Here is a 27,305-nt window from a genome sequence, read left to right as displayed (position 1 = left end):
ATGTGTTCTACTCTTGTTTCATCTCATCCCAGAGATGTAGAATAAAGAGTGCTGGAATGGAGAGAAGGTGAAGGAACATGTCCAGAATACAGACTTGCAAGACAGTCATAGTATCCTCTGATCTGATAAGTATTTCTTATGACAGAGAATATAATTCATTCATTTCTATATCTATCCATCCTCATATGTATGTGTTTGAACTGTGTGTGTCTTCTAGACATGAAGGGAGAAATCCTGATTCTCCCTCCCACATTCAAGATTCTGTTGTGCAAGGTAAAATGGATTAATCCTAGAGAATAAAATCCCCCCTGCTTGTCTAGGTTTGTGTAGAATTGGGGAATGAATTCCTAGATAAATGCTAATTCCTCCTCCTCTTTCCCCATATTGTCTGACAGACTTCCATTTCAATGCACTTCCTCTATTTACATCCCTCCTTGTATTCTTAGTAACTTCAATTAGAGATAGACAGATTAGAGAAACATATTCTTTAATGTTAAGGAATTGCCTTTGGAGAAGGAAATGCCTTTGTTTCTTCCCTTCCTTTGTAAAGTAGTGACACAGAACACACAAAAAACACATACACACAATTTCAAGTACAAGAAAATCTATGGAGAAAAGTTAATCAAAAAGATGACTGTAGAATTGTTGGCTATTGGAGGACTTTATCAGTAGAAATCTGATTCCTTGTTGGGAAGGTAAACATGGGCCTCATTTGTAAGTCTGATTATCCAGATTTATAATTTTATAGCAGTTTCATAACTGATGGGGAATTACACTGTTCCTTTCTAATTATGAACTCAGTATCATATCTGTTTTGACCCTCTGCTAAATGGAAATAAGATTGAATCTAAGATAGCAGAAGGTGGCACTTTGGTCTTAGGAAGTGCCAGCTGAGTCATAACTGGAGATATACACTGAGAAAATAAGGGCATCTATACATTTGTTCCTCGTCTTTGCATCTCAGCTTCTTATCCTTTCCTCTTATCTGACCTGCCCTCCTTCCCCCTTGAGTCCTTAATCGGGCTCCACTGTCCGATTAGGTACCAGCAAAGCAGCTTGGTAAGCAGCTAAACCCGTCTTTCCTAGCCCCTTTGGCTGCAACTGTTGTGCAGTCCTTGAGGATAAGCTTGGCTTAGCTGAGGCTTTCCAGCCTTAAGGGTGATTAAGAAGACAGGAATGCTTTGGAGGTGGCGGGAACAGCTCTCTTGTAACCATGCCAGAAGAACCCCCAGCACCCCAAAGGTATAAAAGGGGCATGCACGACCACTCTGTGACTCATTATTTGCTCGCCATGGTACCCCCGCCTGTCCCAGCACTTGTGACTCCATGCCATCTGGGTGACAAAGGGATGTGAAGAGAAGCCAGGTTCTCTTCCTGCTTCCTGAATCCTGTCTAATTTAGCTGCCTCACAGTTGTTCTGTGTCTAGCCATCCTTCCTCAAGCAGACCCCCTTGGTCTATCTCTCTCTTCTCCTTGTCCCATCTATCCAATCAACCTAACATACATCCTTCAGTTCTGTCCTCATCACTCCCTTCTCCCTCTCTCCGATCTTCACCATGCACAACTCTCGGCCACATTCCCGGGATGATCTCCCTGAAGATTTCTTTATCCCGATGCCCTTGGACGTTGCCAACATCACAACCCTCAGCCCTTTCCTAGTACCTCAGACTCACCTGGGTAGTCCAGCCCTCTTTATGGGCATGGCTGCCTTCATGTTCCTGTTGATTATCCTAGGGGTGCCCATCAATGTTCTCACCATCTTCTGCACCTTCAAGTACAAGAAGCTCCGTTCCCACCTGAACTACATCCTGGTCAACCTTGCTGTGTCAAATTTGTTGGTGGTCTGTATTGGATCTACCACTGCCTTCTACAGCTTCTCTCAGATGTACTTCTCCCTGGGGCCCACTGCCTGCAAGATAGAGGGTTTCGCTGCAACGCTGGGAGGTAAGCAAGAAAAAAAGTAGAATTCAATCGAACTTGAAAAAGTGATTTCTGTGTGGTGTTTTTTTTTTTTTTTTTTTTTTTTTTTGCAATTGTGGAGGCATGAGTATGTGGGAATATCTGAGAATTGTTGGGTACCATGAGAAGGTATTGCAATGTGTCAGTATGATTAAGAAAACTGGACTTTGTGAATAAGTGGTGAAAGCATTGATAAGGGCCCAGAGAAAACATGACAGCAATATGTGGTCTACCTTCTGCATCTGTAGTGTAAAATTTGTATATGTAAACATTTGCACATATGTAAAATGTCTGTGACTGAGCAAGGCTCTTTGGATATTTCCGTCTTCTCCCACCTACTCTCAACTAGGTATGGTGAGCCTATGGTCCTTGGCAGTTGTGGCCTTTGAAAGATTCCTAGTCATCTGCAAACCTCTGGGAAACTTCAGCTTCAGGGGTACCCATGCCATCATCGGTTGTATTATGACTTGGATCTTTGGCTTGGTGGCTTCTTTACCACCCCTCTTTGGCTGGAGCAGGTATGTATTGAAGCGGACAGATATTTTGGGGAGAAAAATATTGAGATGAGATGATAGGTGAAGGGATACTTGGGAATCAACAATAGAATTGTTGTTTCTTGTTGTATGCCTTCAAGTCGTTTCCAATTTATGACGACCCTAAGGTGAATCTGTCATGAGGTTTTCTTGGCAAGTTTTTTCAGAGGAGGTTTGTCATTGCCTTGCCCTGAGGCTGAGAGAGTGTGACTTGTCCAAGAAGACACAAGTATAATTAACAGTTTATTTGGATTTGGCCATGCCAATTCCAAATTCTGTGCTTTTCCCCCTGCTCTCTCCCCATCAACTTCAGTTCTTCCTTGCCATACCTTGTATGTAGGATGAATAACACCCTCTGGCTTTAGTCATTTTTAAAAAAATATATTTTTATTCAGAACAAAACAAACAAACAAACAAATAAAACCAAGCATTATCCACTCTTTTCTTGGCTTCTGTCTAGTATTGATTTCTAATGTCTTTTGTTTCCTTTGGTTTTCTTTAAAGAGGTCTTTTGTTTCTATCCATCTTTATTGTTTGCTCAAATCCTTTCTTACATCCCTATCAGCTTCCTATCATCACTTTCTTATCCTTCTTTATTAATTCTCTTCCCTCGTCTTATCTTTTCCTTCCATCTTAGACCCCATCTATACTCTCTCCTCTTTATCCTTACACTCTACTTTTCCTTTCTATATTTCCCCCCTCTGTCCTCCATCCAGAACTACTTCTTACCTATTTGCTTCTATTCTTTCTTCTTAACCCTCATCTATTCTTTTCTAATATTTCTTTTATACTCTTTACCTTATTTTTCTGAATTATCTCCTCCTCTACTCTTTCTGACACTTTCACATAGCCTCTCACCTCCATTCTTTTTCCTTCTTGTTCTTTTCTCTCTTACTTCCTCTTACCATTTCTCATACCCTCACACTTTCCCTAGACCATCTTCTGCATGCTTTACCCATCTCCCTGTTTCCTTCATCTTTCCTTGTCCTCTCTTTCCCTTTTCTCTTTTTCTAAGTGTTTTTCTCTCTCTCCTTGTTCATTGTTCTTCCTCTCTTTTTCTCCCTACTTTTATTTTGCCTCCTTAGGTATATTCCTGAGGGTCTCCAGTGTTCTTGTGGCCCTGACTGGTATACAACAAACAACAAGTGGAACAATGAGTCATATGTGCTGTTCCTCTTCTCTTTCTGCTTTGGAGTGCCACTGTCTGTTATTGTCTTCTCATACGGCCGCCTTCTTCTCACCCTGAGGGCTGTGAGTACTAACTCTCCTCCCTTCTGTTTTCTTCCTCTGGTGATGAGGCATAGCACTCTTAAGAAAGAGTGCCAGACAGCACAGCTATGCACAGGGTGAAAATGCACAGATGTGAATGTATATACATGTCATTTATTGTCAAGATCCATCTAATCTGGTTCTGTTTATCCTAGCAAGGATTAGCTCTTCCTAGTCCTGCTCCTGGATACTTTTATAAACAGCAGAAGCCAGGATTTAACATAGGACTTTCGGAACAAAAAGCATGTGTTTAATCCATGAGTTATTGTCTCTTCCCCCAGATAGGAAGGCTATCAGGGGATTTGAGGTAAGCACCTGGAATGGTGTTTGAACCCATGCCAGTTGCTTTTTTTAGGCAATACCTTGATCACCATATAACACAGTCTCTAATCAATGCAGAATTCTTTGGGTGCTTTCTGGCTAAGGACCAAATTAGATGTGAAATTAAATGTATAAATGCATTCATTTTAAAAAAAACTCCTCATCCCAGTAAGTATTAGAATCGCAACATATAAAAAGTGCATTTCATCTCTTCTCCGTTCTCACAGTCCCCATGGAAAATCGCCCAGGTGCTACTATCAATGTGATGGGCAAGCACCCACGGTCACCAACATAAATTACCTTCTTGGGACTAATAACAGTTTCCACAAGGGAGAGTTTCTTTGGGACCATAGGAGGCAGTTACATACCCCTCACCTTTGGGACCATAGGAGGCAGTTACATACCCCTCCAGCTATTGTGGAGAATGGGAAGAACTAGATATAGAGCATATTTAATGTCCTATTTCCTTTAGCCCTAAGGAAATCCCATAGTGATAGTTGTAGATTATTCCATTCTGTGCAGATGACAAGAGAATGCAAAGCACAATACTTTGCAAGCACAGACATCAACAGCAATGGCCACAGTGGCATAAATGCCTATAGATTGAGACTATTTGTGCATATTTTCATGCATGTTATAGCCACATGAGTACCGAGCAGTATGTGAAAAATTGTGCCATCAGTTGGCCCCTTGTCACTGCCACCATTCCTAGGCCTAATTCCCACTTACCATTAGATCCAATTCCTGAACCACTTCCTGAAAGTGAATCGAAAGTGAACCGGTTTCAGGAATCAGTTCAGGACAGCCGCAAGGGGAGGCCAGTAAGGAGGATGCATGGAAGCCTGGGAGGTCGGTATGGAGGCTGCGGGGACCAGAAGGCAAGGGGCCAGGGACAGAAATGCTGGGGATGGAGCAGGCAAAAGAGGCCAATGACGGGAGAACATTGGGGACAGAGGGAGGCATGGCTGGGGCAGAGAGGCTGGGGAAAAGCCACTGCCAGTGGGAACCAGGGCAGATTCGATTCAGCTCAAAAAACACCCCATTTTACCAGCATCTTTTTGACACGGGTTAAATGGGTAAAACGCAGGTTAAATGCATAAAAACCATCCCCCCCTTTCCAAATCGCTTTAGTGATTTGAATTAAGTGGGAACCATTGTGGTTTAAATTGAATCATTTGGAATCACGATCTGGTGTAAACCATATTGGCAATTATGCCCTAGTTCATTGGGTTGTTTCCCCCTCTGCTGGCTATTGCAGAAAGTGCAGTGAAGAAAATTTGAAGGAACCTGGGATTCATCCACATTGCTGAAATAATCCGGTTTTGACACCATTTTAACTGCTATGCCTCCTTGGAATTCAGGGAATTGTAGTTTGTCATGGCTCTGGTCTCACAACAAGCTACAATTCCCGACATTCCATTGCATGGAGCCATGGCAGTTAACATGCTGTCAAATTGGATTATTTCTGCAGTTTGAATGCATTTTGGGAGGTGATGGAAAAGGGGGAATTATTACTCATTGTTGGCATATCCATACAAATGGAAGATGGTAAAGTAGCATTTCCTAGCACTTGCAAATGTGGGGCAGAACAAGAAAATAATGAGGTTTGAATTACAGGGAAGCAAACACATAGGGTAAATGTTATGGAAATCCCAAGCATACCCAACGTTGGGCAAATCTAGTCTGTTTTCAAAAAATGGTTGGATGCCATTTGTTGGTGATGCTCTAGGTGGAAGTAACCTAGCCTGGACCAGGTGACCACAAGGTTTCTGTCCATTCTATAATTCCTAGCAAGGATGTTTGATTCAGAAATCTGTGTCACAACTGGTGGCATCACTAGGGCTGGTGTCACCCCAATGTGGGAACACATGTCACACCTAGGCAGCCACCTAGGGGAGACAACATTGGGGGAGAGCAAAAGAGGAGGGGAGGGGATGGCAGAAGGAGAAGTGGTGACAGGCAGGGAGGGGTATTGGCCATTTGCTCTCCCCCTCCTAACCACCTCCCAGCCCTCCCCATCCTGGCCAAAGTGCCTGGCACATACCCCAACCACTGCCCTTTGCCAGCCACTGCTGGGAGTTGGGTGCTGCTGTTGTTTGGCAGGCCCTTCCAGGTCTGGCAAGGTTGCTAACCAGGTGAGAAAGGAAGGAGGAGGAGTCTGTGCCTACCTCTACTGCCACCACAATCACCTCCCCTTCGCACCTGGACAGCAGACCCACCAGACCTTTCTCAGATGTCTGGCACATTGCAACCTGCCTTGCCCTCCTGCTGCTTCATTCTGGGGCAGGGAATGCCAAGCAGTGGCAGGGAAGGGAGGACAAAGCAGTCTGCTTTAGATGCTGATGAAGGTAGGGTCCTGCTGCCACCTGGCAGCCCTTTATGGGTCTGCCAAGGCTACTGGCTGGATGGGAAAGGAAGGAGGAAGGAATGGAAGGTGTCAGTCCACTGCAGCCACTGTTGGGGGTGAGATGCAGTGGTGTCTACAGATCCCCCCCTTCCCCTGCCATCATTGCTTCTCTTTCCCAGCTTGGCTAGCAGCCCTGCCATAACAGGAAGGGGCTGATAAGTGGGAAGGGACTGCCAGGAGCCTACCCCCACTAGCAGTTGCACCTGATGGATGGTAGAGGAGCCTTGGCTGGCAGAGGGGGCAGCCGGAGAGATCTTGTAATGGATAGTGAGCGACACACACACACCCATCAGGTGTTCACCTCCTCTGAGGTATTACCCAGTGTGTTTTCAGGCTCTTGCACCCCCCTAGTGATTTCCCTGTTCAAAATTACTAGGCTGCATCATAAATGTGGGAGGTCATGGCAAAACAGATGCTGATGGAGACAGCATTTTATTACAGTAGATTATCTCACAGCAGAAACTGAGCTTCTGAACCTTTGTCTCTCATTTATGCAGTCCATCAACCTGTTGCAAGCCCCCACCCGCTCTCTTCTGTTTTCTTCTTCCACAAAATTTTAAGTAGGTTACACATCTGAACAGTAGCCCCTGTGCTGTGTTCACTCAGCCACTTCATTCACTCGCATTTATGGTTAATCCTCTCCCCACCCCATCAGGTTGCAAAGCAGCAGGAGCAGTCAGCCACGACACAAAAGGCTGAGAGAGAGGTGACCAAGATGGTAGTGGTGATGGTGATGGGCTTCCTGGTTTGCTGGCTGCCATATGCCTCCTTTGCACTGTGGGTGGTAACACACCGTGGGGAGCCTTTTGATGTTCGCTTGGCCACAATTCCTTCTGTCTTCTCCAAGGCGTCCTCTGTTTACAACCCGGTCATCTATGTCTTCATGAACAAGCAGGTCAGTAGAAATGGGATCTGCTAAGGGCGGGGGGGGGGGGGGTGTACAGTGGCATCACTAGGGTTGGCACCACCCAGTGCGGTAACATTGTGTTAACCTCCCATCCCATTGACCTCCTCCCATACTACACCATATAGAATTCTTAGTAATGTTTTTTGTTATTCATAAATCATAATTTCCATAGATTGCTGAATGTAATGGTAATAGTTGTGACATAAAAGAACTATCGAAATTAAAATTATACCGTTAAATTACAGTGTCTCACACACACAGTCTAAATGAATTTTCATGTAGTTAAAGTGAACATTTAGTAAGATTTGTTTTTAAAGAAAAATTTAAAATATTTTTTTTTATTTTTTAATTTAAAAAATCAGTTGAAAAAAACTGGACCCTCTCCCACAGAACCTTTTCCCACCATCTCTTCAGCTTTTTAAAGGGATGCTGGTGAATGCCACAGCCTGTTTCTGCCCAAAAGCAGATGTTTGGACACCTTTAGGGTGTCACCTAGGTGTGGCTTGCACTCCCTGGTGATGCCCCAGGGGGTGGGTGGGCAAAGAGAAAACACAAAGCCTTCATTCCATCCTACTTGTGTGCCCCAGTTGGTTCTTCTGGAGTCACTTAGGGCTTGGTGTTCACTTCTCTGCAACCTAAATGTGTCACCATCAGCCCCACCCTGATCAGGATTTCACCACAAAGGTGTAGAACCTCTTGGAATATATGTCCACATTCTCCCTGACCTTATTGAGGCCTCTGGTATCAAGCACTCTAGCCACTGGTTCAGGGATTGGCAGGAGCCCATAGACTTCCACTTTGAGTAGCACTGCCTTGGGCTAGCCTAAGCCCCTCGTTCACTGTAGCTACATCTTGGAAACAGCCTTACTGGCCATCTGTATCAGCACTTTATTTAGGAGAGACTTCACTCATGGAGATAGGTAGGTGATACTCATGATGAATTTGGAAGCATCTTAGGAGCTCCTAGACAGTGAGAAGGCCAGTAGTAGTCAGAATATTTCTCTGAAAATCCCCCCTCCCTGCCATGTATCCTCCCCTACAGTCAGGTAACCACAGAAGAATGTTGCGAGTGTCTTGCGCTGTACTTTTACAGAGTTAACTGAGAGGTCTGGAAAATGCATCATGTGTTTTTGCAGTGTGCAGTGGCAAATTAGCTGATAAAGGTTTGCTGAAGTTTGCAAACCAGAGCTAGAATCCTGGTGCCTCCCACTGGGGATTTTATTGCCTCCCACTTGTACAAGTGACTATTCTGAAAACTGGCATATCCCTCCCTAGTGTTATCTTGGGCTGTGGAGTCCCTACTGATTAACTCTCCTTCCCTTGCAGTTCCGTTCCTGCATGCTGAAGCTCGTCTTCTGCGGCAAAAGTCCTTTTGGTGATGAGGACGATGTATCAGGTTCCTCGCAAACCACCCAGGTCTCTTCGGTATCCTCCAGCCAAGTGTCTCCAGCATAACCATGAGCAATGTCCTCACCATCCGCTCTACCCCTTGGGAACTCTACTTCTGTATACAGCACCACCCCTTGCCCTGCACAGCAGGTTGCTCTCGGTGTGTGTATTATTCCTGCTGGTAGCCCATGTTAGATCTGCAGGGATTTGGCTACTGCACAGACCCATTCACATTACACATGTCACGATGCATTGCTCCACATGTTCTCTACACTTAACATTCTACTATGAACAGTTGTGCTCATGGACTACATCTTCTGGTCCCACTAAGGTGAGTGAAATCATCACACGCATACTGGGGAACAAAATTGGTGGCAATCAGGATGCACCTTTCTCCAGTACAGTCAAGTCCCTTCCCACATGAAAATGGGATCTGGCTGGTCCAGCCTTCCTTGTTTCTACCACTGCAGGCATTTCTGTAAAAGAAAGAACCACCTTATGTTCATTGACACTGTAGGTGATATGAGATGCTGGTTCGACACACTTAGTCTAACTGTGGGGAATATATTCATCTACTTCCACTCCATCAGAAAATGATCCCTCTTCAATGTCATCAGAATGGACACATCAGCACATGGGGGTCTTTTAAGGCTGCAGCTTAGAGGAGAGAAGTATTTTATCCTCTTTCACAACGAAATCACAACCCACCTCTTTCTGTATTTCATTCCCTACAGCAGGGGGCAGCAAGAACACATACCATTGTCTGTAGAGAACAGATACTCTTCCCAAAGTAGAATGAGCAAGAAGCACAGGGGCTTACCCACCCAGATGAGCTTTATGTTCATATTGTCCCTATATCTCTTGATTCTGAATTCTTTAGAATAGCAGTTGCAATCCGTGGCTCTCTAGAACTGCCTGGAACAAAGACAGAACAAATGCAGCTGTACGTCTTTCATTCCCTGTGTTCTTTGCACAAACTTCAAAGGGACCTCAGAATCACCATGTCAGATGGCACCCAAATTGTCATCCCTTGAGAGTCCTCTCTCTAGCCTTCCAGTAAAAGTGGATGGGAGAGGGAAGGAGGAAGATTCCAGAACCTCCTTTGGTAGCCCATTCCACTCCTTAGGGACCCCTTCACTGGGGATGGTCACATGATCTCAGGCATAGGGGTGTGTGTGTGTGTGTGTGTGTGAAAAGTGATAGGTTGCCACAAAAGTAAGAACAAACAATACTTTGCATTTACAGTGTGTTTAACAGGTTCAAAGCACTTCCCTTGCATTGTTTCAATAATCCGTATCAGAGCCCTAGGAGACAGGGTGGTCTTATCTGTATATCCAAAGGGTAAGTGGCCTAGAGAAATACGGTGTTACCAAAGGATACTCGGTGAGTTGATGGAAGAAGCAATACTTGAACTGGGGACTTCTTAGGTTACTCGCATGTTACAGTCATACAGAAAGCTTGTGGCTTCATGAAGGCTCCAACCGTTGGAACCTCTGAGGATGGTATGCTGCAGTTTTCCCTTTGCAACTTACATGTCACTCCTACCTGCCAATACCAGGGCGGGGGGTCAAAAGAAGTGGGGAAAATAGACATAAGGGGAGAAAATGCAACAGGGCTCACTGTGGAATGAGATAGGATGCAACCTGAAGAGCTTGAGGGGTCAAATCATACCCATATATCCTCCCAAAAGTTGTGAAGAGAGTTGCCGTTGCAAAGGCATGGGTTCAGGTCCTTCTGCCTTCCTTTATTGTCTAAATACTCCTCACCTCCCTGCTGTGCCAGATAAGCTGGGTTGATAATAGGCCACTAACCCCATTTCAGCTGTGCAGTCCCTTTCAACATCCCCCAGCGGGCATTGCAGGGCAGCGGTTGTTGTATTTTGTAAATATAGAATAGTCCTTCTGACCTCACCCTATTTCTGTAATGCCCATCTTGTTAATAAAAATCCCTGCTCCCACACTCTCCCCTGATTACATGAATAAATGAGAAGGAGATGCAACTTTTGAATGCACCGTGGTGGTTGGTTATTTAGGGCTGTACTTGCAAAGAGGACGGGACCCCTCTTTCTCCCCATCTCTGTAGCGGGAGGGCTGGGACGTGTGGAGAAACAGCAACCCGTCCAGGAAGGGCCTTGAATTCAAACCACAAGGGGCCTGTACATGGACAAGTTGCTAATGCGATTTTGTCTACGAGAGGGGTTCCCACCCCAGTCCATATTTTCCAGTTCCCTGGCTTGCCCTGTAGCCTCTTCTCAGCCTTGCTTGGACTCCTTGCCCCCCGAAGAATGAAGCGCGCGCGGCCGAGTTCTGCTAGTAGTGAACTTTTTCTAACTGTAAATAGTTCAGAACTAGCGGAATTCCTGACGAGCGCCCAGAAAGCTGGTGGGGGGGCAAGGCCCAACTGTAAAGAAGAGAGAGCCCCAAAACAAAACCCATTTTACAGGCCAGGATCCCAACCCTATGATGCGAAAGGCCACCCCACACTCACTAGTCATCAACTACAGACCTTAACCCATTCAGATTCCACTTCAAATCTAAGGTTTCATCACCATGCAGATCCCATCAATATTCCTGATCAACTGCAATGTAGAAGCACAATTGTATTTGCACACATGAGCAGCCAGAGCCCTTATTTTTTACTGTCTCAACTTCCATCTGCACTCATGGACCATAAAGCTTAATAACCCTTTTCCTCTTCAGATTGATACTTAGCTTTCAACTCTAGGTTCAGCCCAGGTTTCCACAGTTCCCAAAACTTGCTCCATTGCTTTCCTCAGCTGTAATATGTCATCTCAGAGTAGGACCCCTCTAGGCAATATTCAGCTGTCAGGCAGAAAGAAAATATTAAGAGAGCAGCGCTTATATGCACCACACAGCCTTTTGGTCATTCTTCTTGGGGAAACATGCAAGTGTACAGACTAGCTTCCCTGTACTTCCCAAAATATTTGACAAGACTCAAGTTGGATCCCCATGGCAGTAGAAAAAGAAATAAAGCCGACCCTCCCTATCGACAGATACTTTATCCATTGATTCAAGTATCCACAGCTTAAATATATACATATATATATTCCCAAAAGCAAAATCTGATTTTGCCATTTTATATCAGGATCACTATTTTAATATCCATTGTATTTAATCGGACCTGAACATCCACAAATTTGGGTATCCATGAAGGGTCCTGGAACCAAACCCCAGCAGATACCAAGGGCCCACTGTAATGCCCAAATATTAGAATGATTGAAACAATATTTGAAGATGGCAATGAAGTATTTAAACGCTATTAAAGGTGCGGTGGAAGAAGCTGATCGACTTTTAGGATGTCTGGTTGAAAACTAATTGGGAAAGCAAAGTAATGAAGAGTTTTGGACTTGAAGATGTTACTAGTGTGGATGTTACTAGCAAGGAAGATGTTACTAGTGTAGGGAAAGGGGTTATTTGAAATAAAGTGAATTTACATATTCTGCAAAAGAGAGAGAGAGAGATTTATATACTCTGCACACACTTTTTGTAACAGGCCTCACTCTTGTGCTCTGTAGCCTTCAGTAGCTCACAAAGGTTTAAGTCTCTGAATCTACTTGTATAACCGCTGTACATGTATAAGAAGCATTCTATAAGTAGCAGAGCGATGCCTTGTGGTTGATAACAGTGTGTCATTTGGTTACTCTCTGAAACCAAAAACAGGCATGTATCAAAGGTGCCTTTTGGTGAGGGGTAAGTTCATCCCCATGTGTTTTAGACCAACTGTGATTATGCCTTAGAAGAACAGGTACATCTGGAAATTATGAGACATTAAAAGGACGAAGCTATCATGGGGTTTTCTTGGCAAGATTTGTTTGGAGGGGTTTTTGCTTCTGCTTTCCTCTAAGGCTGAGTGTGTGACATCACCCAGTGGATTTCCATAACCGAGTGGAGATTTGAACCCTGGTCTCCAGAATCATACTTCTATGCTCAAGCCACTACACCGTGCTGTCTGTCTGTCTGTCTTTAAAAGTCATCCTTGGAAATGATGCAAAATGCATTAGGTTGAGATTTAGGGTTTGGTTTTTCTAGTTTTGCTTTCCGTCTGTTAATTCACTCTTCAATATATTTAAGAGCAGGCCTTTCCATTTTCCTCCGAATCTTCCCTGCCCCTTTAACCCTCCTCTCACAAACTGGCATTCTTGAACACTCAAGAACACTCAAGGCATTCTTGAACACTCATGTACATGAATCCATTGTACAAGTAAGTAACACATTTGTTGCACTGAGATGCCCAACAAACAGGGCAACCATGTTGCATATTAGCAAGGAACCAAGTTCCATCCACCCCATTATGCACCGATACCCAAATGGCAGAAATATCTCCAGTGCATTGCACATAACCTTGTGTCCCACTAGTATCTTTGAAAGCCCCCTTCTGCCCAAATACAACAAACAAACACACAAATGCCAATTGCCCTTCACTGTGGCTGGCCTGTCACCCAGTTAGCTACCCCTGGTACCTGTGGGGGTCTGGTCCCTTCGGTGTGCCCCCGGTGCAGTCTTCTTTGCTGTGTGGCTCTTTCCACCTCAGTCTCCCAGAGCTCTGCCCCTTTTTCCGTGGCTGGGAGATTAAAGTTTCCAGTTTCCCTTAATCGGACTCCTCCGGAGTGACCCAAAAATCCCCTGGATTAGAGGGGGCCAAGGGAGTGGGTGTCACCTCCCATCAGATGAGCAGCTTGAAGCTCACTGCAGTTTAATGGTGGTGGGGAGGGAATTAGGGCAGCCATAGTGGGGGTCAGGACATGCCAAGATGTTTGGATACGTGAAGATGCATAGGACACACACCTTGGAAAAAATATTCTGTGCAGTCCTCATTAGGATGAACAGAGATGGCCTTCTTGCATAGATCCCCTTCATTTAAATCGAGCTTTTACAAAAGAATTTCCCAGTGGATTGTGCCCAAAAATTGCTATTGGTGTCTCCCACTCTTTGTTGTTAATCACTCTTGAATCAATTTCAGCTCATGGTGACTCTGTGGACAAGACATCTCCAAGAATCCCTATCTTCCACTACTTTTCCTAGTTCTTACAGACTCATGCCCATGACTTCCTCAATGGAGTCCAACCATCCAGCATGTGGTTTTCCTCTCTTTCGCCTTCCCTCCACCTTTCCTGGCATTATTGTCTTTTCTAGTGAGTTGTGCCTTCTTATGACATGTCCAAAGTATGACAGCCTCAGTTTAACCATCTTGGCTTACAGAGTGATCTCAGGTATGATCTGTTCTAGAATGCATTTATTGGGGTTTTTGTGGCTGTACACGGTGTCCCACTCTACGCCTTTGATAATGTGCAAAAATCACCAGTGGAAGTGATTGTGGTGTATCAAGGAGATACATCTATATGTATTGGAAGTTACATGTTTTAGGCATATGTGGGGTCTTCTGTTTAGCACTTCATTAAACAGTGGGCTTTAGGTATCTACTGGGGTTTGGTTCCAGGAGCCTCCATGAATACTAAAATCCATGGATGCTCAAGTCCCATTGAATACAATGACATAGTAAAATGGTGTCCCTTATATAAAATGGCAAAATCAAGGTTTTCTTTTTGGAATATATCTGTTTTTAAAATATTTTCAAGCCGTAGATGCTTGAATCTGTGGAAAGAAAATCTGTGGATATGGAGGGCTGACTGTATATTGACTATGAATGAAAATTAATAAGAAATTGGTTATGGTATACCAAATGGCTGTTACAGTACTGAATTTTTGCGGCAATTGCAAGAACAACAAAGTTCTGTGTCTCTGTCCATTCTGGGCACTCCATTGCAGGCTCACCAACCCTTCAAAGCTGCCCACTCTTTCCATACAGTAAATAAATAATATTTTGGTCTCTATGTTAACAATTTTTTTAATATGTGTCTTCAAGTAAATTCCAACTTTGTGTCACCCTCCCATAGAGAGGGTCTTCTTGGCAAGATTTATTCAGAGGAGGTTTGCCACTGTCTTCCTCTAACGCTGAGGGGTTATAGCTGGCCCAAGGTTGGTTATTCAGATGTTGTTTGTTAGTGCGACTATACAAATAATCTCATTCATGAATCCCAGTTTTGTTGTTCACACTATTTTTATATCAAAACTGCACCTCTGCACATCTTTGCAAGTTCTGTTGTTCACACATGTTGGCACTGCGAATAAAGATTTCATTTATTTAGTTTATTTTTATCCCACCTATCTCCCATAGTGGGACCCAAGGCGGCTAACCTATATAAAACAGAACAATTAAAATTATACAATTAAAATCATAAAAATATAAAAATTACAATTATAAAATGTAAAACATACACAGTTAAAATTAATAATCTAAGACCAACCCTCTCACCCCCCAATAAAACCAAGACTGCCAGATCTTTAAAAGCCTGTTTAAATAAGGATGGAGCAGATGATGTGAATGTATTCAAAACACATTCAAGGCATGCAGAGTTTTATCTTGGGTCTGTTCACATCGGTTATTCACACAGCTAACAATGTGAGTCTTTTAGGAAAACTTAGGAAAAACCCCAAGATCAATTTTCCCAGGATAAGTGGGGGTTTTGCAGCTGCCCCCCAAACTTACTTGGGTGCATTCAAAATACACGTGAACAACAAAGATTCAACCCATATTCTGTTGGGATTATTTTCAGGTTTCTCAGAGTCTTAATCCAACACTGGAACTACAACACCACACTGGTTCCACTGACAAAAACTGTCCCTATAACATAGTGATCAATAGCTTGGAAGGTTTCTGACAGCACTCCATTGCCTCATGGCTGATCAGTCACTATGTGAAAATGGTGTGGGAAATCTGCAAGAGGAGTGAATGAATACAACTGTCTTCTCCCACCTAGTAGTCATAAATTAAAATCAGTTCCATGGAGGGAAACAGAAACAAATCAGACTAACACATAAAAGCAGTGGTTTTTGTAATAAATGGTTGAGAATCACATTATCTTACCAGTTTCTAATTGGTAATGTGGAGACTGATTTAAAGATGACAACTGTAATGCTCTGTGGACACATCTACCTATACGATTTCATTCTTGTTATTAAATTGAGTCTCCTACATTGCTTTTCTTTTGAGCTGTTGAAGAGCTGCTTAGAGAGGCATGAGGGGTACCTGAGGGACCCAAAAGGCCCAAGTGTCTTTTTATAAGGTTTGTTATCTCTCTTTGAAATTTCTGGCTCCGGGAAAGTTCAAATCAGGAAAGGCTGAAAGAGAAACATTAACTGTTGAAACACAAATGGTTGCTTTGTGATCCTGAATGTAATGGGTTTCTGTTTCATTGTAGTTAATTTGTTTGTTCATTGAAGTGTTGGACTGGTTTAGGAGACAGACAGACACACATGCACCCCCTCCACCCTTCTCCTCCCTGCGGCTCTTGACTCCCTTCTCCCCACCTTCTTGTTCCCTGTGCTCACCTGTGCACAGTGTTGCCAGGCTTTTAATCCTCTCTGATCTCCTCTTTAGCCCTAATTAACAATTAAGGTTCCATTAATGTTTTGTCCTCCTTTCTATTTATATAGGTGGTAAGGAAAAGAGAAAGGGTCTTCAGCCACAAGGTCCAACCTGGATTCCTTTTTGATATTCCACGGAAAAGGGGTTCCCCCCTCTATTCTGGTGAGGAACCACCATTTCCATCCATACGTATCGGCAGCAATATAAATGAAGAAAAGCAAGAGGCATGCGCAATAGAATGCACAATAGACATTCCCCCCCCCACACGCACACATACATGTGGAAAAGCAAATTTCCTGGACATTTCTCATACTTTGGACATCAACTTTTTAATGTCCGCCCCATGCCTACTCTCGACAGAACTTGCCCTCTGTTTTGTCTCCCTGCTGGGTGCTCCAGTTGGATGCTTTCCAGATGATATAACAGCCAGGCACTCTAGAACAGGAAAGGAACTGACCCAGTTCAGCTTTATATCCGCCCAATCCAATGAGGGCGGATGGCTTCCCGCACCTGAGTGCTGGATAACACCATGTACTTATTCATGTCAGTTTTCCCCACAACCAACAGTTGCAGAATGGTGGTTAGGAAAGACCACTCCTTGGTCCTCTATCACGATTGTCCTGCAAGCATGAACATATGTGTGTGTGTTGTGTGCCTTCAAGTCATTTCCAACTTATGACACCCAGAAGGCAACTCTATCACAAGATTTTCTTCACATGTTACTTCAGAGGGGGTTTGTCATTGCATGCTAAGAGAACCAGTGTGGCATAGTGGTTTGAGTATTTGAGTTCAAAACTACTTTGATTGGCCCATGTAGACATGCCCATAGTTGCTACAAGTGGTAGGTCTGAGAAAGAACCACTGGCATCCCTTTTCCTGGTGTCATCCAATGTTGAGGGAGGTACTAGGGGTAGTGGCAGTGGCAGTCAAAAGGGTAAACTCAACCCTCTCTTTCATCACCGCCATGGAGACCTCCATGTGAGGAGGCCTCCATCATGGTGTGGGAGGAGGCTCCTACCAGGTGTCACCCCTCTTCTGGGGAGTCATCCAGTGCATGCCACACTCCTCGCACTCACTAATGATGCCACTGGAAAGAGTAGCAGTTTCCTACTTCCAACCCTTTTCTATTTAAAAAAAGATACAAAGGGAGTGTTCCTTTTAGTATTGCAGCCAGACACCCTTTCCCAAGATACTTCAGCCCCCAAACCCTCAAAGTCAGTGCAGGCATGCCTCAGTTAACAAAGATGATTGAAGGCTTTCACAGTAGGCATCCACAGAAGTGAAGACAACCAACCACCCAAAGGGAAAATATTTTTTACCATACATCAGAGGAGTCACCGACAGAATAGGGAAAGTGGTGAGGAAACACAACCTCCAAATCTACAAACTGACCAAGAAAATCCAGGAGAGCCCCTCTCATAGCCACGGGAGTTTACCGCATACCATGCAGCTGTGGACAAGTCTACATAGGGACCACCAAAAGAAGTGTTCAAACACGAATCAAGGAACACAAGAGACACTGCAGAGTGGGTCAGCCAGAAAAATCATAAGTAACAGAACACATTATAAACCATCCTGGGCATAAAATGCTATGTGAAAACACTGAAATTTTGCATCATGCCAACAACTATCAGGTCAGAATGCATTTTGAAATCCATAAACATATGGACAGCTTCAACAGGAAAGAAGAAACCCTTAAAGTGAACAACGTTGGGCTACCAGTCTTGAAAAACACCAAAATGAAGACCCAGCAAATGCAAATGAAAACCACCCAGGGTCAGGGGGATTTCCCAGCAGACAATGAATCATTAATTAATTAGACATCCTGAGGCCTTGCCATTCAACAACAGACCAACACAGAGATTAACATGTAAATTGCTTCTCCTCAACCAACAGTATATATAAGACACACACATTTTCAATCCACATTTAAAATTCATCATCTAAATCCTGAAAGGCTAGTTGCATAAATAATGTGTGCATATATATATATATATATATATATATATATATATATATAATTTTGACAACCCAATAAAGCAGTATAATCACACTTCAGCATTAGGGACCTGGTTGAAATTTTACATTTATTATTTAAAGGAATTGAGAAGATTAACTAAATACAAGTGATTACCCTTTTGCCCAATGGTCCCTTACTATTCACAGGGGTGCAATAAACCTCTGTGTTTGTCCTATTAAGAGATGTTTGTTCCATTAAGAGATAATAAATGCAACATTTCTCTACTTGTTCAACAGAAATTACACATGAGAATTTCTTGGTTGATCATAAAAGGCCCGTTTGTGAGCACTTGTTCCGTATGTTATTTAGAGGCCTTCTGGGAAGATCTTGCTCTGTATGCTTTAAGGTTTACATGCTCTCCAGTATTTCACAGATGAATACCAGGACATGTCTGACCAAGTAGCATCAGTGTATGTCAAGATGACAACAGTTTACAATAAGAAAGAATACAGAAGATATGAAAAAGTGCAACAGTTTGCTTTTGCCTGAGCCTACTGGAAAGGGTAAGATTCTTCCCCTGCTTCTCTTCTCCATCCTGCTGACCTGAGTGCAAACAACTTTTGCACTTTTAACTCAAGTGTGCACCATCTGAAGTAAATGGAGGACACAGAAGGAAAGAGGGAGGAAAAGAGAGAAATTGGGACATTTTAAAAGTGGTTGAAAAATGGGATTACAGAGGTTTAATTCGGACTGCTCCTGCCAAACTGGGACAGTTAGAGGATATGGATTCAAAGACTTAATTCAGGTAAGGGCTAGGAACACATGCTGCACCCACACTACAGAAATAATCCAGGTTGACATGACTAACTGCCATGGCTGAATGCTATGGAATTCCGGGAATTGTAGTTTGTTGTGGCATCAGAGCTCTCTGGCAGAGAATGCTGAATGTCTCACAAAATTACAGTTCCCAGGATTCCATAGCATTGAGCCATGGCAGCTAAAGTGTTGTCAACCTGGATTATTTCTGCAGTTCAGACACAGCCACAGTTGTAGCCTGGATTCCCTGCCTAGAGAAACACATATGCCAACCTAATGGCTTCTAGATTTATTATCTACCAGTCCTATACTTCCATATGCTGACTGTGGTATTATGAAGATTGTAGTCCAACATATCTGGAAGGCAACAGGTTGGAAAAGGCTACCCTAGGCTTGGCTACTAACACTCACTTCCACACAGGTTTCCCTTCCCTCTAGTTCAGTCCAGAAGGATATTTGTGGTATCTGCATGTCTATCACAACTACTTGAGTTCAGCTATGGTTTATGAGAGTCTCCACACCACCACCTTTTTTTGTGATGTTCTGCACTCTTACATCGTCAGTCTGCTATATCCATGGATTGTCCAAGCATGGATTCCACCAACCACAGCATGAAAATGTTTTTTAAAAGAAATCCAAAAAGCAAACCTTGATTTTGCCATTTATATGAGGGGACGCCATTTTACAACATCATTGTATATAATGGGATTTGAGCATCCACAGATTTTGGCATCCATGGGGTTCAGGATGAATATCTCTAGCAGATACCAAGGGCCCACTGTACTGTTTGTTGTTTTATTATCTGATTTGTAATGGTTTTTGTTTGTTTAAGCTTTTTAAATAGAATTTGTATGTGGACTTTACTGTGATAAACATGGGATTCAAGAAACTGATATCTTGGCAAGTTATACTGAGATTAGTGAGGAACACTGCTGAATTTATAAGGCTCTGAAAGGCAGAGTGAGGTGGTTGCGTTACACAGTTGATTTTGGAGGTCATGAAAGTTGTTAGTCTGTTGTTGGGTTGTTTTCTCTAGTGTATCACACGAAGGAGATCAGGAGATTATCCCATGAATATCCTGGAAAAATCGCATAATTACACAAAATGATTTCACACAACATTGCACAAAACCCGCCATTAAAGTGGCCACAAAGAAGCATTAACACACAACTTTTTACTTTCAAGATTTTAGCAACAATGCATTTCCGATATCACTGTATTTGCACAATTGCATGTGATAATCATTTGTGCAATTACTTGCCATTTTCGCTTTATTAGTGGGATGCTTTAATCTCTCTTTAATGCCAAAATTAGCCCCAGTGTGATAAACTTGTACCATTTTGTCAGGGAAAATGAGAGATCCCTGGATGGGCATTTCAGCCTTAAATACCAAAATAACTTGCCTAGACTTTGGTGGCAAGCATTTTGTTGGCATTGGGGGAATAGAGAGCTGATTTGTTTCAGGAAACAAAATGCCTTGAGGAGTTACTTCTATCTAGTTCTGTGGTTCCATGAAACAGTCAGGAAAACCAGCATTCTTAAGCTACCTTGAAGAAATCCATGGACGCTGACCTACTGTACTTTCAAATCTATTTGTTGTAATCTGGGAGAAAAGTAACTTTTTATTAAGTTTCTCAGAGAGTTTAAAAATAAGATTGCTGCTCTGGATGACGGATACCCTTAACCCATTCTCACATCATTCTCATGTCTTGGTGATTACATAAATGATAATGATAATAATAATAATAATAATAATAATAATAATAATAATATTTATATACCGCTATTCCTGTGTAGATCATAGCGGTTTCCAACAACAAATTGTAACAAAAACAATTATAAGCAACATATGTCCCCAACAGTGTACAACCAGCCACCCATAGTAATTAAAACTATACAGCATCTAAAACCAATTATTACAAAGCATTAAAACCATAACAAATAGCTGGATTGAACAGTATACATCATCAAAGGGAGATAAACGATTAAGGCACATGGGGAAAAGCCTGGCGGAATAGGAAGGTCTTCAAATTCCTCTTGAATATATCAAGGGAGGTGACAACGCGGAGCTCGTCGGGCAGGGAGTTCCAAAGCTGTGGGGCTGAGATGGAAAATGCCCTCCGAGATGAAGTATATCTTGCTTTAGGAACTCTTAATAAATCTTTCCCGCCCGATCTGAGAGGTTACCAGGGCATGTACCATCGTTTCAAGGTCCCCCCAGCCCAGGTAGGGTCGGAGCTGGCGTATCAGCCGAAGCTGGTAACAAGTGCTCCTGACCGTCGCATCCACCTGAGAAGTTAGGTGGAGCGATGAGCCCAGAAGCACCCCCAGACTGCGAACTGAGTCCTTCACGGGGAGCGTGACCCCATTTAGGACAGGTGGACAAATATCCTTCCCCGGGCCAGGAGAACCTATCACGAGTACTTTCGTTTTCTCTGGATTCAGGCTGAGTCTGTTTTCCCTCATCCAGCCCATTACCGACATACCCTTCAACAGGTGAGTATAAAGTGAGTATGAAGTGGGAAACTGGAGTTGGAGAGAGAAACTTGGACATTTTTAAAACAGTGGAAAAAATGGGAGGATAGAGGATCAGTCAGGATTATCTTTCCCAAATCAGACTTTCGGATAGGATGGGATTGACAGGACAAATTTTATGAAGGGCTGTTATTGTGTGAAAACTTGCTTGACAACCAGATGCCATGGAGGGGGAGGAAAAATGGATGTGTGTGTGTACTGCATAGAAAAGAAATGCCTCTCTCAGGCCACTTTTTTGACCACATTGAAAAATGATTGCCTGTCTCCAGCAAAGAAGAAAGAAATGGGATTTCTTTAGCAGCGAAGCACGGAGGGCTGAACTGTGGTGATATGTGTTATATAGTGGGCCCTTGATATTGACTAGGGTTTGGTTCCAGGAAACCCCATGGATACCAAAATCCATGGATGCTCAAGTCCCACTAAATATAATGGCACAGTAAAATGATGTACATTATATAAAAGGGCAAAATCAAGGTTTGTCTATGGGAATTTGTATATTTTAAAAGTACTTTCAAGCCTTGGATGCTTGAATCCCTGGATAGAAAAATCTGTGGATAAGGAGGGATGACTGTAGTAGGAGACACTGTGATGCTGAGGAGGTCCCTGACACTAGAGCCTTGTTTGTTACAGTGCAGGAAAAGGAAATGATTTACTGGGTTCAAGGCTGTACAGCCATTGGAGTCTGAGGAGTTTTGATTTGCTTGCAGCCTTCATATATGCTGCTGTACAGCATATCGTCTCAGCATGGCTTATGTGTCAGGTTTAAAAAAGAAGAAGAGGAAAAAGAAGATAGTAACTGCCCTCAGGCTTATGGTAAGTTACAGTCCAGATTCCAAAAAGAACATAACACACAAGGAGGATAGTGAGGGAATAGCAAAACCATGATGTTCCAGGGGATTGGTTGTGTCAGTCTGTTACTGAAAATCTTCACTGTAAGCGCGCAACTTTCCTGGGAAAATGACTGTTTAAATCCCTGATTTTTCCCACATGTGATAAATTCCATGCTATGTGGTGCTATGTGTTAAGGATCTTTTTACAGATCCTACACAGAAACACACATTCTCCCTTCTCGCTCTCTATGTCATATCGCTAGTATTCCCACACCCCTTACAAGCCCACAAAGTACTTCAGAATGGTAACCATTGTGGAAATGTCCAGAGGAGGGTAACCAAGATGATCGAAGGTTTGGAAACCAAGCCCTATAAGGAATGACTTAGGGAGAGGATATGTTTACCTTGGAGAACAGAAGGCAAAGAGATTATATGATTGCCATCTTTAAATAGATGAAAAGATGTCTTATAGAAGATGAAGCTAGCTTATTTTCTGCTGTGCCACAGACTAGGATCCAAAATATACTGCAGAAATCATCAGTTTGAGGCCGCTGTAGTTGGCTTGGCTCAGTGCTTCAGAATCCAGGGAATTGTAGTTTATTGTGGTACCAGAGCTCTCTGACAGAGAAGGCTAAAGGGCCATCATATCCCATAAAAGTGTTACACATATCATGGAACTGTAGAATCCTAGAGTTGAAAAAGACCACAAGGACCATCTAGTCCATGACCTACCAAGCCAACTTCTACTTAAAGATCCCCAGAGATGGAGGGTCCATCATCCCCTGAAGCAGTCTATACCATTCCTAGCATTATTGTTTTTTCCAGTGAGTCATGCCTACTCATGAACTGACCAAAGTACGAGAGTCTCAATTTAGTCATCTTGGCTTCCAGGGAGATTTCTGGTTTGATCTGTTCAGGGACCCATTTGTTTGTCTTTTCGGATGTCCATGGGATCCTCTGCACTCTTCTCCAGTACCATATCTCAAATTAGTTGATTTTCTTCCTATCTTCTTTCTTAACTGCCCAGTTCTCACATCCATACATGGTAATAGGCAATACAATGGCTTGTATGATTCTAACTTTCTTGCTGAATTATATATCTTTGCATTTTGGAATCTTTTCTAGTTCTTTCATAGCCACTCTTCCCATTCTTAGGCCTCATTTCCACTGAGGTTTAAATCAGATCATGTGGAATCTTCTTCTGGTTTCCTGCCTGCAGTCCCTGTTCCAATCAATGTTTGATTCCAGGTGTGAAAATTCTTTTACTACTTCTATTACTTTATTGTCTAGGTTGAATTTTTCTACATTCTCCGTTGTCATTATTTTTGTTTTCTGTATGTTCAACAGTAAGCCTACCTTTGCACTTTCCTGCTTGTTCTTCCTTAGTAGTTGTTCCAGGTCTGGGAGGTTTTCTGCTAGATTTATGATATCACCTGCATATCGTAGATTGTTGATATTCCTTCCTCCTGTTTTCACTCTTCCTTCTTCTATGTCCAGTCCTGCTTTTCTTACAATATGTTCTGCATGTAAGTTGAACAGGATGTAGCCTTGTCTGACTCCTTTGTCAACTGGGAACTATTTGGTTTCTCTATGTTTTATAGGCTCTTGTCCTGAGTACAGATCTCTCAACAGGACTATCAGATGTGTTGGCACTCCCAAGCCTTTAAGGCCGTTCCATAGACTTTCATGATCCATGTAGTCAAAGAGCTAACAAGAGCTAGATAAATGTATTTTGACTTGATTGATTTAAGTGGGACCATCATTAAGTTATCAATTAATTAATTGAGAATGTAAAAGAGCCAACAGATTTTACGTTTCCCAGCTGGTTTTTAATATATGCAAACTGCTGTAGGAAGCTTTATTTATCATCGTTCATCATTAGATTATGATAGTAAATTGCAAGATTGAAAGATTTTAAACAAACAAGTGATAAGGATGGCTTGAAAGCAGACTAGTCTTTTTTACATCCAGGTGGTCCTCTGGGGTTCTGCACTGGCCGCCACACACAGACTCCTCATCTCTTTCAGAAAAATGATTTTTGAAGCGCTTACCCCTGGAATTTTTTTGGGGGGGGGGAATCTATGTGGAAATCCGACAAAAAGAAAGTGAAAAGTCAAAAAGATTATTATAAAGGAGGGAGAAAAGGAAAACAAGCAAAGGATTTTGGTGTTGTGGATGAGAAACTGAGTTGTCAGAAAGTCATGCAGCTCTTTCCTTGGCTGCATCTACACTGTAAAAACAATGCAGTTTGACACCACTTTAAGTGTCGTCGCTCCATCCTATGGAATCCTGGGATCTGTAGTTTTCCAAGGCCTTTAGCCTTCTTTGCCAAAGGGTACTGGTGACTCACAAAAATAGAAATCCTAGGAATCTGTAGGATGGAGCCATGGCAGGTAAAATGGTATCAAACTGCATTATTTATACAATGTAGAGGTACTCCTTGTCTCCTAAGGTCACGTTAGGGACAGAGGGAGTGGTAGTTGAGTAAAATCACCAATGACATTTTCCGGCTTCATTCTGGTAAGGGTTCTAGAATAGGATTTCAACTTAAATAGCAATTAAACATACACATGATATGATAGTTATTCTCTGACTGGCATAGAGGAGCACTCCACACACAGTTGAGTTATTTCCCACATTCCAGCATACATAGCAGGAACTGAAAAGGACAAAGTTCTTTTCTTTTATGACTGTTGACTCCTCTACCTTCACATCAGACTTTTTGGGAATATAAATCTGTGCTGATGTATATTGTTTCACTGTTTTATAGATCCTTATAAATGTGGAAGGTTGGGAATATAAATCTGCTGCTGTAGAGATGCTGAAGCTATATCTGCTCTACTGGTTGACATGGACCATGTAGAACGTGGCCATACATTCTGTGGTCTCAGTACTTTTGCCGAATCGTAACAGAGAAATATTCACCCCTTTAGCAATTGTGCAGTCAGTACTTTAGAAGCTTTATTCCCTAGGATTAATGTAACGCTTCCGTTAATCTGAGATGCTTAGTTCTTCCAATATACAGTACTTCTTCACAGCCTTCCTTATATCCAGTGTGTGCCAGTTTTTTCCTGTAGTGTACTGTACATACTCGTGTACAAGTCAACTTCATATATAAGTAAAGGGAAGGTTTCAGGGTAAAAATCATGGATTTTGATATGAGCTGTGGATAAGTCAAGGGTCAAATTTAAGGGGCTATAACAACGGATAGAAAGGGGAAAACAGCACTTCTATCCCTCCATCTCCTTCTCTGGATCTCTCCCAACCAGCTAACACCATGTCCCTGATGGTGGAGGAGAGGCTTTAACGTCGAATTGGGAAGGAAAGGAAGTGGCATTAAATGGGGTGTTTCTTTGATGGGAAGAGAAGGCTTTAAAATTGGATTGGGAAGGGAAAGAAGTGGAGCTAAAAGGGTGTTTGATGGGAAGAGAAGGTTTTTTAATTGGGGCCTTATTCCCACTTACAAATAAATTGGTGTGCGATTTGAATCGATGGATCAGTTCAACATCAGATTGCAGTTTACACTCATCATCTTTTCTGTCATTTTCTGGCATCAAAATAACCCACTTGGGGATCCCATTCACAAATGAATCGATTCAAAAGGATTAGGTTCCAGCTGGGTGAAGGGGAAATTTGAATTGATTCTGATCCACTTGTGGTTCACACTTGCACAGAATTGATTTATCGAAAAAGAAGCTGAAAAAAATGAGCGTCAAAAAGATGCGGGTTAAATGGGTCTGGAGCATGCCCCCCTCCTCGGAATTGCTTCAGCAAAGTGGAGTTTCTTTGGAAACTCTTTCAATACACAACACACACACACACACACAAAACCTCCTGCCTCAAGGCACAAAGAGTGGGGCATCATGGTGGTGCTTGCTTCAGGACCCTTCTAAGCAGCAATAGTGTACTGACCTGTATATAAGTCATCCTAGGATTTTAGGGTCAATTTTGGGGCATACATTTCTCGACTTATAGACGAGTATATACGGTATTTGGGCAAAAATCTAGGAAATGGATGGACTGATGCAGCCTTTTGTTTAATGGACATTTTGGTAGGAAAAATTGGGTCAAGTGGGAACCTGAATCTGTGCTGGTCCCATTTATACAACTTGGATGTATTGGTAAAGCTGCTGACCCCGACACCCTCCTAACTGATATAATGGCCACTAGGAATACGACTGTAAAGGTCAAAAAATGAAGACCTTTTAGCCTGTTAATGATTAACTAGATACAATAGCCCTTTTCTACTGGTGAACATGTGTCTGGGATAGAGTAACAGAAAAATGAGCCCCAAAGCTCTATGATATGTCGGACCAAATACTGAAGATGTAGGTCTTGTGTCCTGCAAAAAGAGCTTGGAACAGTATTTGTTACCCTTATAATAACAAGGGCCTCATTTTCGTTAGCACTGCAGCTGCAATTTGTTAAAAGCAACTTTTTACTTCCCTGCTTTTTAATTCTCTAGGAATCGTTTTTAAGTTACTTAAAAAAAGAACACAATTTCTGAATGGTAAGAGCTACTATCCGTGGTGCTAAACACATTGTCCTCCACAAAGCACAAGGTACCAACGTGAGCCAATGCTGGAACCATGTCACCTAAAATGTAATTTAAAAATTACAGATCTACTGAAAACAAATGGGTATTACCCTTAATTATGTTACAGTGGGCCTTTGGTATCTGCGGCAGATACCAAAATCCATGGATGGTCAAGTCCCCTTATATACAATGATGTAGTAAAATGGTGTCCCTTATATAAAATGGCAAAATCAAGGTTTACCTTTTGGGTTAGTGGAAATCTGGGGATATTTCCAAGCTGTGGAGGGTGGAATCTGCAAAGGTAGAATCCATGGATATGGAGGGCTGACTATCCAACCGTACCATTAATCCCAATAGTACACTTTTGTTACTAGAAAAGGAAAGAATTACAACTAA

At 42.6% G+C, this 27,305-nt stretch overlaps 1 protein-coding gene and 1 long non-coding RNA gene across 2 annotated transcripts; one reads left to right on the top strand and one right to left on the bottom strand.

Moving 5' to 3' along the window:
• The first annotated feature begins 1,252 nt into the window (after window positions 1-1,252).
• LOC149322967 (blue-sensitive opsin-like) lies at window positions 1,253-8,851 on the top strand. Its single transcript, XM_089485534.1, has 5 exons — window positions 1,253-1,944; window positions 2,309-2,477; window positions 3,578-3,743; window positions 7,145-7,384; window positions 8,723-8,851. Exons 1-5 carry the CDS (start codon window positions 1,557-1,559, stop codon window positions 8,849-8,851), a joined length of 1,092 nt encoding a protein of 363 aa, XP_089341660.1. The 5' UTR covers window positions 1,253-1,556.
• LOC149322966 (uncharacterized) lies at window positions 6,152-13,348 on the bottom strand. Its single transcript, XR_016272324.1, has 3 exons — window positions 13,266-13,348; window positions 7,790-11,607; window positions 6,152-7,401 (listed from the first exon to the last, which is right to left on the bottom strand). It is a non-coding gene; the product is annotated as an uncharacterized LOC149322966 (long non-coding RNA).
• Window positions 13,349-27,305: the final 13,957 nt, after the last annotated feature.

Source organism: Sceloporus occidentalis, unplaced genomic scaffold (assembly GCF_023333645.1).
Source record: "Sceloporus occidentalis isolate IW3139 unplaced genomic scaffold, rSceOcc1.0.p SCAF_1, whole genome shotgun sequence".
Taxonomy (NCBI): domain Eukaryota; kingdom Metazoa; phylum Chordata; class Lepidosauria; order Squamata; family Phrynosomatidae; genus Sceloporus; species Sceloporus occidentalis.
Note: the sequence above shows the minus strand (reverse complement) of the source record. Positions and strands in the feature narration are given on the sequence as shown.

Bases quoted from the DNA above. Each gene is read 5' to 3' on its own strand.
- LOC149322967 (XM_089485534.1), top strand. From the start codon at position 1,557: ATGCACAACTCTCGGCCACATTCCCGGGATGATCTCCCTGAAGATTTC. The intron at 2,478-3,577 runs GTATGTATTGAA...TTGCCTCCTTAG, and splicing joins CCCCTCTTTGGCTGGAGCAG to GTATATTCCTGAGGGTCTCC. The intron at 3,744-7,144 runs GTGAGTACTAAC...CCACCCCATCAG, and splicing joins TTCTTCTCACCCTGAGGGCT to GTTGCAAAGCAGCAGGAGCA.